General features: G+C 46.3%; 1 protein-coding gene across 2 annotated transcripts in view; it reads left to right on the top strand.

The window, feature by feature from the left end:
- The window catches only part of SPATA20 (spermatogenesis associated 20), a 95,767-nt gene extending 80,602 nt beyond the window's left edge, over nt 1-15,165 (top strand). For both annotated transcript variants that reach the window (XM_032967331.2, XM_032967330.2), the window contains exons 15-16: nt 867-947; nt 5,186-15,165. In XM_032967331.2, the coding sequence (XP_032823222.2) occupies nt 867-947; nt 5,186-5,380 (276 nt within the window). In that variant the 3' untranslated portion in view covers nt 5,381-15,165. The remainder of the gene's footprint in view (nt 1-866; nt 948-5,185) is intronic.
- The last annotated feature ends 309 nt before the right edge of the window (nt 15,166-15,474 follow it).

Below are 15,474 nucleotides of genomic sequence, written 5' to 3'. Positions count from 1 at the left end.
ATCTTCAGACCGCATTCCATTCGCTGGCACTGCCTCTTAATACCTTTCACACGTCGGTCAATGGTATGGTTTATAGCATGTGGTATAATAGTATAACATTGTAATGTTTAACATGATTCATAAGGCAATATATAGTATCGTAATTGTATAATGAATATACAGCAGTGTGGTATATAGTAGGGTTGATAGAATAAGACATAGTGTAATGTTACAAGTCTAATACTTAATAGTCTAAAGTATAGGGTAGTGTATAGTAACGCATTGTATAATTCAAAGGTGGAATTTTGTCTATGGATATGATATTATACCATGTAGTTTAGATTGGAAGGTATAATATTGTACTGTATAGTAGTCCAATTTATAGCAGAGTTACAACGCAACACAGGACAGAGCAGCGCACCTTGGCTGCTCTTTTACTTTCCTTTTCTGTCTGCCCAGCCGCCACCCTCCTCCGATCCGGTGGTGGTGCTGGGTGACACGCTAATTCATATGTTAATTCCGCCCACACAGCTTAAAATACGCGGTCCATGCTTAGCAATGTTCACTAAAGCGCTGTCTTCTGGACAGTCCTGTTCATTCACCTGAAGAAGGCTACTTGTGTTGTGGCCAAAACGCCGTGAGAATCTTATTTTATTATGTTTAAATTTTATTATTTTATTTCCATTCTACGTGACTTTACCGAAAGAACCAAGAAGAAGTCAACAGCAGTTTCCCTACGGAGAGAACGGTCCCCACCATTGGAAAGGGGAATGTATACCCACGGCTCAGGACCAACAGAAATCTCACAAATCTCGTGGGGATTTCTCTCTTGAGGCTGTGTGTACGCATGGGCGTGACGGATCGACGGGCATGACGTATTGATGCAGGTCGTGATTCGCGGCGACCGAGGAGCGCAGGACACCCAGGCTCTGCTGGACTGTGTCAACTCCACCTTCCTCCCGCATAAGGTGAGATACCACCTCAACACCGAAGGAAAACCACTGACGCTGCCCTCTCACATTTGCACTGCCTGGTAACTGTTCCACTTACGGAGCTAAATTGAATGGACTCCTGCAAGGAATAAACGGAGCTTCGAATATTAAATTAAAAGTTATTCTTAAAACTTCAATATCATAGTCATGATTAAGCCACTGTTATAACCCAGAAGGCAACGTTGAAAGTTGGTGCGTAACTGATTTTAAGGTAGCAAGTTCAAATCCCAATTGTGGATTTACTCAGCCTATATTCGATTCACTTTCTGGAAATTCAGCAATGATTGTCATTTGGAGAGATTGGGCCATTCCACAGGAATGTGGATTTTTATTTTTGACAGATCAATGCCACCCCATAGCCCATGGACCTTTCAGCAGAGGAACACCTTGACTTGTTTAATTCTTCAAGGCATGACCGCTTCTACGTTCCTGAACGCTGGCCCCTACGAGAGTAGGGCAGCGAGCCCGGCCACCTACCTTCTCCCAGACTCCCCGTGGGCACCGGGCCTCGGGCTTTTTCGCCCGCGGAATACCCGTACCCCCACCTCTCCCCGTCGCTCACACTTTGTAACCGGGCTCCTGTATAATATATAAAAAGGCGATTTTCCATAATACGCGAAAGCCTATGTGTCATAAACGATTTTATCAATAAAACAAAGACTTCAGCAGTTGGGTGGCTCAGGGAAAATCACCAGGTTAGAGAACACCGATCCATCCCCCTCGCCCACCATTTCACTGCCTCCTTCTCTACTCCCATTATGTTCTAGTTATCTTTCTCTTCCCTCCCCGTGTAAACGTTCACGTCATCCCCACGTGCATGGGGCAGAGGGAGCCCGGATGTCCCCCACCACCCTCCGTCGTTAAGTCCCTGGCGTGCCGATCTCGGGTTTTTTTGCTCAAAAAGCTTCTGTTCCTACCCCCACCACCACCCACCCCTCTCTTGTACTGTGACCGGTGCTTTTTTTGTACTGGGCCTGTGTTGAGTCGCAAAAAAAGAAAGCACACCGAGCCAGCACACAGAATGATTGGGTGTCTTATCCAGGCAGTCACCGGTGATTCATCCTAAACTGTAACGAGCTGCTGGCCTAAATCCAGCTGTCACTAATTACTGCACTCCAAAAAAACCACAGAATTTATTATTTTGTTTCATTTGCCCAAGACTTGCTGAGTATTTCTAGATTTGAAGCTTTCGTGACTGCAAGGATTCATACTTTTTGGTTTTATTCGGTAAAGTCACGTAGGTAAAATAACATGAAACAAAATAAAAGAAAACAATAAAATCACGACGTTTCGGAGGCAACACAAGTCTCCTTCTTCAGGTGGAACAGACACAGCGGAGACTTGCGTTGCCTCCGAAACGTCGTGATTTAATTGTTTTTAATTTTGTTTTATTTTATTTTACCTACGTGACTTTACCGAATAAAACCAAAGAGTACTTGCTGAGTAATACACGTTTTATTACACACATGTAAGTCGCTTTCAGCAAACTATTCTGTTGCAGAGCTTGAAGGAGCTCCGTCATGTTCTGTCGTGAGTGAAAAATTACTTTGCAAAGTAGTTTTGAGGTGTCAACTTCCGGGGCTGCACCCTGACCCCATGAAGGCAATGCCCTGCTGACTGAAGGCATTGTGTAACAAAATGTCATGTGGCTCCTGTCGGCACTGTTAGGATGTTGCCTCCATAGCTTTGGGTAACATTTAAGAAAAATGCGTTCTTAAAATCTTCAAACATCAATAATTATCTGCAAATATGCACCTTTTATTGTTGTATAATTTGTAGCTATAGTCGTTACAGATGGATGATTCACACAATCCCCTGGTTGAAAAATTACCTTGGAATTCTTGGCATAGAAAACAGTCCCTAATTGGATTTGTGAGATCATGGGAATTGTGGACTCACCAATGTTTTCTCTGGGACATTGGCAATTTATTCTATGGAGAATTTGCTAAATCAGTGTCACCACGTGGCAGTTATCTTAGAATTGCCGCAAGAATCCATCGAGTGAACGGAGTATTTAGCATAGGAATCAGCCATGGAAGAATTGTGATTCCCGCCGAAATCGCCCGCCGTTTAATTGCACGAACAACCCAGCACTAATATTTAAGAATTGGGCTCACCTGGCCAAAGTGAAAGCGTAGGCCAAAATACCAATCAGAGGGGCTGTCTAGAGCCTCCTCTCGTGAGGGTCCTTCCACCGACAGTGACAAGAGCAAAAAAAACGGCAGGCCTGCGCCCTTTATATTTGTGTTGACGTGAGCCGAGAGTGCGGATAATAATAATAAATTACATTAACGAGGGTCAATTCATCGAGGGATCTCAGTGCGCCCATGCACGAAATTGGGAAATATAAATACTGCAGAGTCCAGAGTCCACTGGGTCACACGTGGGGAGTGTAGGCCTGCATGCGAGACAGGTGTGAGTCTTTAGAGAAGACCTAACATGGTGAGTAGAGCTCACCTTGTCCAACCACTGGTTGGAGGGCATTCCATGATGTTGGCGAAGCCGCATGCAAAGGCTCGCGTGGATTATTTTCCTCCGGGTCCTCTGGTTTTTCCCTCTGCATTTAAAAAACGTCCGTTGAGATTATTTCAGTTTATTTTGTTGATATACATTTCCACGTGATAAAATACTTTGTTGAGCTATCATTTGTGGCCAGGTCGCTTCTGCAAAATAAGTTAATACCTCAGTGGGATTTACCTGCTAAGATTAAAAAATGGTATATTTTTTCGTGATTTGTTTACCTTTCACTTAAAGCTTTCGTGACTGCAGGAATTCATATTTTTGGGTCTTTTTGAAGTAAAGTCACTTAGATAGGTTCAAGCCACCCATACAGATACCTACCTAAAACCTGACTCCCACCATCATCCATCCAAGAAGAATTCCCTCATCAAAATTCTACACCATAGAGCTCGATGTATTTCCGACCATCATCACCTAGCCAGTGAACTGGAACACGTACACCAAGCTCTCAAGATGAATGGATATTCAGACTACGCAATCCGTAAAGCTATCACCCCAACCGTTGGGAAAGAACCATCTGAGGACCCAATCAAAATCATCACCTTGCCATACATAGCAGGGGTCACCAAAAATATTTCCAAAATCATGAGCAAACACACGATCCAGGTTCGATTTAACACAGTACATAAAATTTGTGATCTGATCCCATCTGTGAAGGATGTGATCCCTGACATGCAATACCCAGGTGTCTACAAACTAAGCTGTGTCTGCGGCAGTAGTTACATTGGGGAAACAAAGCGACATGTCTCGGACCGTGTTCGTGAACATAAGGCAGGTCTGAAACACGGTAGGACCAATACCTCGGCCGTGGCTGATCATTGTTTTAATGCGGTGGGCTCACACGAAATAGATTTCTCTAAGACGAAGGTACTTTGCAAACCCACTGGCTATCAAAGCTTCGTTCATGAAGCCATCCATATATGCAGACACATACACAATTTCAACCGAGAAGATGGTTGCAAACTGAGCAATCATTGGAAGGACGTTATCAACCAGCTAAAGTCATAACTGGCTGTGATGTTCTCATCCTACCATCTTCCATTGTTAGTTGTTATTTTCGGCTCTCCGATTTTACATTGACAGGTTAAATTCTCACACTTACACAGCCACCTTCACGCACCGACCAAGAGGTTGCGGCTCTGCGATCTTCCATTTAACATGCTAATTTCTCACATTAACACGCTAATCTATCACATTAACATGCTAATCTCTCACATTAACATCGCCACCTCAGCACGCTCGCCGTGGAGGCCGCTCACCGATCTTACATTAACATGCAGAATTTTGCCTGGCTGCCCTTCAATTGGTGGAAAACCCACCACCGTTGTGGTCGCCTCCCACCACTTACATTAACATTAGCTGCCCTGCCCATGCTGCTGACATTTGGGCTACGCCCATTTCAGACCTTTATAAACAGTTTGCCTTTAAAAGCTAACCTCCTTTTCCTGATGACGACCGCTTGTGTTGTGATCGAGACGTAGTTTTTTGTTATTTTCTTTGAACCTATCTACGTGACTTCACCGAAAGACCCAAAGAATATTGTTTACCTTTCCTATACTTTGCACTCCTATCCTGTTTTTGCGTTGTTCGCTGTTGTAACGTTCTGACCTGAATAACTTTATAGTTAATCGGATTCTCCCAGTATAAACATTCTGATTTTGAACGCCGGCTTCCTCTCCCTCCTTGCGCGCAAGGTGCTGATCATGGCGGACGGGCGCCCGGAGAGCTTCTCGTACCGGCGGCTGCCATTCCTGGCGGAGCTGGAGAAGCGCGGCGGAGAGGCCACGGCGTACGTGTGCCACGGGAACACGTGCTCCGCGCCGGTCGTGGGCGCTGAGGCGCTGCGAGCTCTGCTGCAGGCCTCCCCTGCCGCCTGCTCGTCCCAGTGAGGACACGCACAGAGCTCGGGCGGTGGTGAGCGAGCGGCGGACTGGGCAGCGAGTCGCTTTCGAAAACCCCCTAACGAGCCGAGGTGCAACATCCCGTCGCACCACTCTGCGTGCGTGCGAGAGAGCTTGCCCGTTTGGAATGCGGTGCTTCATAGGTTACAGTTGTCGCGATTGGCAGCTCGTGATCAAATGATGAGGTCGGCGCTAAATATGTTTTCATGGTTAATTTGTATACTCTGTGAACATTTTATGCTATCCCATGTTGAATATTTTTTCATTTACATATTTAGTTAAAACGTGTCATTATTTCTTGTCCAAGGTCTCAAATCTCATCTTTAGATATTTTTCTCTTGCCCTCGAGTGGGGTTCTCTTTTTTTTACAAAGCTTGGCAATGTTTTTGTCTTGTTGCAAAACTACGCAAATACCGCTGCAGTGAGGTCGTGTGGAAGGCTGCTCTGCTGATCGACCGTGCGTTCTGCTGGTAAATGCAGAAGTTTGCACTTAAGTGGAACACGCGACCGGCTGCAAAAGCAGCTTGAGTTCATCTCAGTGTTTTGCAGCCTTAATGCGTTGACAAACACTCCAATCTCATCCTGGCTTCATGCCAGCTAATTATTAAAGCAAGAGAAATAATGTTGAAAGGTGTTGAGTGTCGCCATAATGAATATAAAAAATAGCAGCTGTATGCATCTGGTAATTCAGACACACATCCCAGCATAATTATAGCCATCAGCATTTAGAGACTGAAAGACAGACACGTGCTTCTTTTGAGGCACCATACAATATCCAATTAGAGATCATCTTGCCTGAAGAGAAGGAAGTAAAAGCCATGGAAAGTACAGGCGAATGATACACACGTGTAAATATACGTATGCAATTCGTGCGTGCATACTTATTCCCTATGCAAATGCATACAGGTACGCTTAACATATACAAGTATTTGGGGTTTGAATATTATAACACGGATTAATTTGCCATTTATATATGCCAGCTTTTGACTTGCGGCAGTTTGACCAATTGAGGAGACCTCAGCTCGCTCAAGGAGCTGTTCGTTGCTAGCTACGATGCTACTGCTCCCCAACTCTCAGCTCTGCTTTCATTGTGAAACAGACAAGTCACCTGCTTGCTGTACGTTCAACATGTAAACAGCTGCCCCGATGTGAGAACTTAAAGGTGCAATTATTAGTTAATGCCACCTTGACAGATTTAATGCACAAACGCCTCAAACCAAACACCCCGCACGAAAATTAGACCACAGAGGGGAAAAAATGCACGTGTGAAAATATCGCCACCTACATCTTTCCAAGCAGATGTCTTTTTTTATCGCAAAAATTTAGTTTTTCTCCCACACGAAATACATTTTACATGGGAAACGTGATTAGTGACAAATGTAAGAGTTAAAATATATCATTTCTATTTTGTGTGCAGTCGTGTTCACCTTGTGGATGTGAGGTTATTGTCTGTACATCGGACTTCTTGACGTGCGAGCGACGAGAACGGCTTCCCATAAACCTCAACCCACACCAACGACCAGAGATGTTTAGGCGCTGTGTTTTAAGAAGTTGGGTCACCTCTAGCACTACAGTTGGGGCAGTTCCCCCCCATTCCATCCATCCCCCTTCCTGACGCGACATTGCTTTCAGGTAGGCCGCTAACCCGTGCTATGAAACATGAGCAATTTTATTTTTTCTGCCCAGAAGCGTCTCATTCGGATATGCCTAGTTGGGTTGCTACCATTCGCGGACACGTTGACCCAGATGTATATGTTTTCACGTTCCTCAAATTGTAGACTTGCAGATGGCGAGAGCTGATAATTTTGACACTTTGGGGGAAAAAAAACTGGTGCAAATTCTCAGCAGCGTTTGCACGGGCAGATGTTCTGAGATTACAGCCAAGGCTCCGCTAAAATGTTTTTACTACTTGTGCTTTATATAAAGGGGAACGATGGAGCATTTCCTTGCACATTCAGTGGTTTATATAAGTTAAAGCCAAGTTTGATTTTGGTTCGTAGTACAATGGTGAGTGCATCAAGCTATACATCCAGATAGCCACCTGAGTTTGAGTCCTAGCCACGGCTAACATAATATAAACATGATATAACACAAAGACAAAAGATCCCCCGTGTAGCCTTAACATATTATTGGGGCAAGTGCTGTTAGCGAGCACCTATGAAGGCTAGCACGGTACACCAGGGGGTGAGTGGCCAGTACCACGCCCGACTGCCTCTGTCTCCCCACTAACATAATGGAGACAAATTATCCCCTGTGTAGCCTTAACATATTATTGGGGCAAGTGCTGTTAGCGAGCACCTATGAAGGCCGGAATGGTACAGGAGTGGGTGGGTGGCCAGGACCATGCCCAACCACCTTGGTCTCCCCAGTGGCGATGTTTACACACCACACCAGGTACTCATTTGAGGCTGAGTCGACCTATGGGAGACAGAGGACCGGTTCGGATAATCGTCACTCGTGTAGGCCTTGAGCAGGAATCGAACTCGAGTCGCCGGGTTCATAGCCCAGTGCGGTAACCCCTGCACTGCCGCTCTCAGTGCAGATTGAAAGCTGCTGCTGCTGCTGTGAATGCGCAGCGGGGACGTTGATGGCTGGGTTCCAGATGGCGGGCGCTGCCAGGGAGAAGCAATGCCTGACAGTGACGGTCCTTGCCCTTGGTGTAGAGGAGGAGGTTGTCAGTTGCGGCGCTGCTGCAGATAATACCCCTGTGAGCCTTCGTGTGGTGCGACAGGAACAAAGAGATATACGGTGCACGACTGAAAATAGAGGCGCGGTGGCAAAGGCAGCTGATTTTGAAGCTGACACTTGGTGACGCGGAGCAAGTGGAAGGAGCGGAAGTGAGCTGAAGGAATTTAGCTGAGGTGACGGGCACCGAGGACAACGCGCGGGTGGGGGGATGATCTTGCGACTGTTGTCGTTTGTCGAGGTTGTTGAACAAGTCCAGAGTTGTGATAGTTGAGGCGAGAATCCGACCGTGCTGCAGGCGAGGGTGTGACGTCGGTGGTGATGAGGGGACGTAAATAATGGGAGAGCCCTGAGGTAGGAGTTGCGAGGTCTGACGATGTGGTCGGTGTGACTGTCAAAACCGCCTCACGCCCTGGAACTTCATGTGGTTAGAGAATTGGATTCGTGGAGCCAGCGATTAATATGCTAGAAACGAGCATGGGCTTGGTGAGATGCTGTCTGGTGACGATCAGGATGGCTTTAGATTTGGAGATCTGGGCCCAGAACCACTGCTGCGAGGCAGCAGCGCACTCTGAGAGCCTCTCAGATCCAGAGGCATCGGTGGAATCGACGGCGGTGAAGAGCAGGGTGACATCTGCTTCGGAAGGCTATTTGACACCAAAGCTCTCAATGAGGTTACCAATAGGCATGGCTGCCAACTTTTAGGAATCTGAGTGAGGCTCTAAAAAAAATATGATTTTAGTGTGCAATCTTCTTCGTATGGCCGCGGAAGCGGTTCTAGTTTGATGTTGAGGTTAGCAATCCATTCCACGGCTTCAGGCGAGGCAGAGTGAATGGTTGCGATACCACCGGGAATGGACCTCTCAAGGGCAGCGGTTCGGTACGTCTGACTTGGATGGTGGCCTCAGTCACAATTTGGGCTGCTCCTCGTGTTCCACTTGAGGCACAAGTGGCCACATCTTCTTCCCTGGCTCTTGCCTGAAGCAGTTGATGGCTGTCCAATGTTTTACGTGGTAGGTTGAACCCTGAAAGCTTCACTGCTGGGGTCAGTTACCAGGTTGCGATTAGTGACGTTTGCAGTCAACCAGGAGTTGCGCAATCGAGAGGTAGGGGCTGTCATCGGTGTGTTGGGTTTGAGGTGTCTTCCGGTAGGGGGATTTCAGATTTGTGTGCATGGGGGTGTTTTGAGTTCCTTTGTCAGTGAGTGCTTCGTCTGGTGGTTCAATGTGGGCTCGTACAGGAAAGCCGACTCAAGCTGCGTTGGTCTCAGTGCTCCAGATATGGTCCTCATGGCTGCCCGGAGGTTGGTATCTTACCTGGTTTGTGTGACGACTCTCGAGACGGATTGAGCAGTAGTACTCCGTGGTTGGCTCTACCCAGGGCGAGTGAAGCAGTGCGGAGCGCGCTGCCTCTGCTGCCCCAAGTGGCTCGCGCCAATTTCCGCACGAGGTTCACCCCCTCGTCTTGACCTTGGATCCGGTGTTTTGGAGGTGCTGCCGGTAGGTCAGCATACGTTGAGGACTGGCAGTGTGGCCTGGTTGAATAAGAGGGTATGTGTGTATGTACGTTGAACTTTTTTCACACCGTACGTAGCCAACCGTGCTAATCGGAGATGCGGGAGAAGGATGACAAACTAGGGGTGGTGCCATTGGATTTTCAAACTGTTTCCTCAGCCTTTTGAAGTGGGCGTGTTACTCCTCCATATGACAGAGACAAAGAATAAAATATGAAGCATAATAGCAAGATGCACCTGGAATTTTAAAGATCGAACATGGATAATAATGAGCTTTTCTGAATCACTACTCACTGTTCGACTTGAAATTGCTGACGATCGCCGAACACGGCCATAGAATGCCAACCACTGCCTTCTCTACGCTCAGCCACCATGTCGCAACTTGGTATATGACATCCATATACTCGGTATCACTAAACATAGAATTCTGCACCAAAAAATTACGCATTCATAGAGTCAGTGTAACAAAACCCAGAATTTTCAACAAAGTGATATATACATTATTCAAACTTGAGTCGTAAAATGCTGCGATACTGACAACTCTACATAAAATATGTATGCACGCTTTTGGCTTAAAATATATGGCAGCTTTCCTGGCTGACTCAGTGTGGCGCAAATATGTTGCACCTCCGAGTATTTTTTTTTCGGGATCCGTTCGTTACGCGTGTCCAAGTCACCAGAGTTGTCTCCCTTCTTGGTACTTCTCCAAGCTGCTTGAAGTCGGCCGGCTGGCCTCAGGTGCTGCTGGGATGAGCGTAGATCACAGGCGACTTGTGGGGCCCAGCTGGTGGGATGACGGCTCTCTTCCAGCAGCAGCAGCAGCAGCTCGACAAGCGCGTGGAGATCTCCCCCGGCGAGGTAGAGTCATCCCAACGGCATTTCCAACTCGACGACGAGCTGCAGAACGTTGGCGAACACGAGCGCGGACGGGCAAGCCCGCCGCACCTCCGATTAGCGCGGTTGGCTACGTATGGTGCGAAATAAGTTCCGTATTATAACATTCGTGAATTCAGTTTTTTTCCCCCAAATACAGTAGACTCGACAAAGCTTTCGTGACTGCAGGAATTCATATTTTCCTTTTTTTTTTCCTGATGACGACCGCTTGTGTTGCGATCGAAACGTCGTAGTTTTTTGTTATTGTTATTTTCTTAGAACCTACCTACGTGACTTTACCGAAAGACCCAAGTATACAGTCGACTCGATTGTGCGCGTGCGGTTTATCCGATTTGCGGATTAACCGCGCACCTGAGATTTTGATTTATAATTTATAACTTGTGGATTTTATTCATAATAAAGGTTTTTGGGTTAGATCGCGTTATTTATAAATGTGTCGTAACCCTCCACCACCCGAGTCAACATGAATCATCTAAAAACAGTTATACATTGTTATTCTTGTAAATGTGTATTAGGAGTCACGTACTTAAACCGAACAAATATGTACTCCAGATAATCCGAAATCCACGTGATCACCTCTACAGTATAGTACGGTAGTTGTATATCTTTACAACAGTGGGTGGAGTTTGATTGATGTTGATTGGCGTGGCTCTGCTATCCACGTCGTGGGTGGAGTCTTCTGCGCGGGAGCAGGGAAGTGTGTTTTCTTACCTTACACATAATGTAGACCTATATTAATGGTTTTTGGCATAGAGATCCGCAGAAAATTCATATTTTTGGATTATCCGCCGCCCTCCTAACCGTCATTAGCGCGGATAATCGAGAGACTGCTGCACTTTTCTTTATTCTTGAAAAATAATGCAGCCAAAATGTACCCAATTTAATTCGTGCCCTCGAAAGCCACCCTTAACTGTCTCGTAGAGGGGCACCCTTTTAGCTATGAACGCGACGCATTTCATCCCCCCCCCCCTGCCTCTTTGCGTTCCCTCAGAGCCACGAGCTGCCAAATATAATTTTTTTTTACCTCCGTGCAATCATCGACTGGCGTTCGGCTCATCAAAAAGCACTCCACGGGAAAAAGAGTCCCCCACCCACCCACTTTGCCTCCCGGGCTGGCAGTCCCAATTGCTTTCTGTTCCCACCGAGTCATTTAACGCAGTCTCCTACCACCGTTAGGTGCCGGCCCGGCATTCTCGATGGCGTGGTGGTGGGGGGCACCTGCTCCCTTCCTCCGCAAGTCTCACCACCGAGCACGCGAAGGCGTTTTGCATCTCGGCATGTGTCCTCCCCCCCCCCCCCCCCCCCCCCCAAGAGTGAGGTGCGCGGCAGTGATTCCATTGCCTCGCTCGGTGTCAGGAAGGGGGGCCCACCCACTTCCTGCCTTTAATAAGAAGCCACCGTGCCAGTGTTAAAACAGAGATGCCGGGGTGAGTGCGTCCGCGCAAGTTTGTGTTTAAAAGTGGAAAAAGAAAATATTGGAAAATATGCGCAGACGCATGATGAATTTTATTTGTGGATATTTTGCATTGAAAGGAGACGTGTATGTCTTTCAATGTATAGTGACATTATAGCAATCCAGTGTCTCTCGGCTTTGAAACTAACACGTTCCGAATCATACCACCTCATGCTAATATCCACTTCACAGAAGAGGATGTACATTTGCTCATTTCCTGCAGAATTTACAGGGCAAGCTTTGAAAGTTTACTGGCATTCATGAAGTAGAAAGGTTTCGGTGTTAAGATAAATAAATTATCGCGTGTTTAACGACACGTTTATATATATACGCGATCTAACCCAAAAAACCTGTATTATGGATATTTCATTTCCGTTTATTTAACCCTTCAATTTCGAAAAAAAACGCGTATTGTTTTAAAATCTCTTGAATATTTGAGCCGTTTCTGGTTATCTCTGTATATATATTGCTTGTCTTGGTTATTTTTTTCCCCTCCCACTTCCATATCCGCGCTCAGCTCGTCTGATATTTTTCCTTTTTTACCGCAAGACTTGTTTAGAGAGGGATCGTGATCGCTAACGGGGGTCTAATCTTTGCCAAAAAACACTTCCCAGTGGTGAGCACCACAGAACCAAAGAGGGGTCCAACTGCTTGCTGTCATCCTGGAGCTTCACTTTCTGTCATCAGTTGGATTCATCGGCTACATTGTTAAGACCGTCGATGCAAGCTCTTTATCGGAGTGGTTTCCTACTCGATTCCAGTGTGAGTAGAGGACATCAGAGTACAGCGTGTGATCATTTTACTTGCTTTGCATCCCTCCTAGTTAGGCCGACTGACCTATGTCCACTGTTGCCGTCTCGCACCAGCCAGCTTTTTTGGCCTTTTATATTTTTTTGTTGAGTTTTGCTTGCACGCGTAACATCATGTTTGATTTTTTTTATGAAATCGGATCCGTTCTAGACACGTGTCCAAATCACCAGAGTTGTCTCCCTCTTGGATATTCTCCAAGCCGCTTGGAGTCGGCCGACCGGGTGGTGCTGGGATGAGCGTCGAGCACAGACGGCTTGTGGGGCCCAGACTGGTGGAATGACGCTCTTTTGCAGTCGCTTGGCCAGCTTGTAGAGATCTCCTCCGGCGAGGCAGTCATCCCAACGGCATTTCCAACTCGACGAGCTGCAGAACGTTGGCGAACGAAAGCCGGCGGGCAAGTCCGCCGAACCTCCGATTTGCGCGGTTTGCTACGTCCGGTGCAAAAGAAGTTCAGCATACACGAATACATTAATATGTACATTATCACCTCTTGTCCCAGTCACTCTTGCTGCTTCATTCTTTTTACTTTCTGTATTCGAGACACTCATCCATAAGAGCTTTTTTTCGTGGTAGATCGCGTAAATGTGTCGTTAAACCTTGCCACCACCCACACAAAACGTGTCAATTCGTTGCTAGTTCAGCACACCGGTGTGTTGGATAGTAAACCCACAACATTTACCATGCGAGTACGACGTTTCGCCTATACATGTCCACGAAGCACTTAGTGGTCGTCTGTTCTTGTCCTTTTCAGATGAAGCATGTCTGGTTTCTAGTCTTTTTTTCCCTTTGGGTTGAGTGAAATGTGCTCGCCTGTTTCGGGTCATATATAAGCAGTGTCAGAATTTTCTGAGCAGCCCCAACTGTATGTAGTGTGTCTATTGAAGTCACCCACATGTATAGGCCTGGTGAGTGGCACAGGTGGTGGTGGCCTTTCCTTATTTGGGGGCTTACGCACGATGAGCATCACGTGACCAGCTGTGAGGGTGATTGTCGATGTGTCGCCGCTCGTCGTGAAGGTGGACTTGGAAGTCGAGTCCTCTAGGCCCTGCCTGTTGAAGGTAGTGAAGAGGCCATGTTTAGGATGGTAGATTGCAGCACCAAAAGGTGGAACCATTCTGTAACTTGCCATCGGCGCGCTGTCAGTGTGCATCGCCTGTTAGGCGACGATGTCAGTGCCGTTTTCCATTCGGACTCACACGGAGGTCTGCAGTCCTTCAATGTTTAGTTTGTTCACTCAAAGACCTCATCGGTGTCTGGCCCTGAAAATGTCCTTTTTCAGCATGTAGCTCTTCTGATGAAATCTGGATTCGATTTAACAACATCAGTTTCACCTTGATGATGGTATTCGTTGTTTAAAGTTACACAAAACACGTCCCGGGTGGACTGAGAGGATACCCATCTCACCCACACCACACGTTACAGTATTAGATCCAATAACCACACTTCTATCATTTAATGCTCGATTGGAAAAGCTACATTAAGTTGTAAAATTTGGGGCAAAGCTGCTGCATATTGAACTTCTTTCGCACCGTACATAGCCAACCATGCTAATCAGAGGTGCATATCCACTTGGCATATGACATTTGTGATGATTGTTTATTTTTCCTTCAGGACATTTGATTTCATTTTACATTTTCTTTATAAATAGCATTGCACATTAAGCTTGTTAAACCAATGTTATTGCTATTGTTAGCTCTTACAGAAAAGGCTTAGCATGATGCACTAAATAGAGATGGGATGGATGGGCGGTGAACAGGTTGTGTGGACAAAAGCAGACAAAGGACTGGTGAGCGAGTGTCTATGCATAAATGGACAAGAGTGACAACTGGACAGAATGACAGGGCTAGACTGGATGAATTGGGCAAAGTGATAAAGGCGGACAAATGGGCAGATGAACGGGCACAATGAAGAACAGACAGGACACGGTGACCAAGAAGCCAGACAGATGGATGGGCAGACATTTTTTTGACAGAGGTTTAACAGCAGCAGACAGTGATGATCACATGTACGCACAAAGACAGCAACAGACAATGTGAACAGATGGACAGGAGTCGACGGACATCTGAACACAGGTAGACAAGATGCATCATCAGGAGTCGAGTGTGGGCAAGGTATTTCGATGCACGCAACAGATTAAGCAATAAATACTTGGCGGAGCGGCAGGAAATGGGGCCTCCTCGCAAGTAGCTTGCTGGGTTCTCTGCACCGCATGTGAATGTAACGCAACGCGATGCAATTTCCGTAGCGGCGTGTTGCCACAGGAGAAGTGAAGTATGTTATTGTGCACGCTGGGTCCTCTGGTTGTGCTGTATATTTGAGTAATAATGCCTGTATTGGTGCCGTTTGAAACCACAATCTCGCACTAACCTATGCAAGTATTATACGGATATGCTGAATAAAATGCAAGTTTGGAAGAAAGAGTTTCCCGTTTCTTTCATAGCTGAGGGTTTAATTTTAAGTTGTCAATTGTTTTGTTCACTTGTGTAAATAAAATAAAACCATTTTAATATGGCCCTTTATTTTTCCAGGTGAGCACCCAACTCGGCTACGAGTGGTATCTGGGGGAAAAAGGTGTTTTTACAGTTTCACTTCAAATTAACTTAGATTAAGGTTTGGCCTGACATTAGTATGTTTACACTGCATTGAAGGACACATCTAATTGAATAGAAGTTTACCCAAGCTATCAATGTATATGCATCACTTCACGGAAATAACGTGAAAATATTG

Source organism: Petromyzon marinus, chromosome 37 (assembly GCF_048934315.1).
Source record: "Petromyzon marinus isolate PM22_M1 ecotype Great Lakes invasive population chromosome 37, UKy_Petmar_22M1.pri1.0, whole genome shotgun sequence".
Lineage (NCBI taxonomy): Eukaryota > Metazoa > Chordata > Hyperoartia > Petromyzontiformes > Petromyzontidae > Petromyzon > Petromyzon marinus.
Note: the sequence above shows the minus strand (reverse complement) of the source record. Positions and strands in the feature narration are given on the sequence as shown.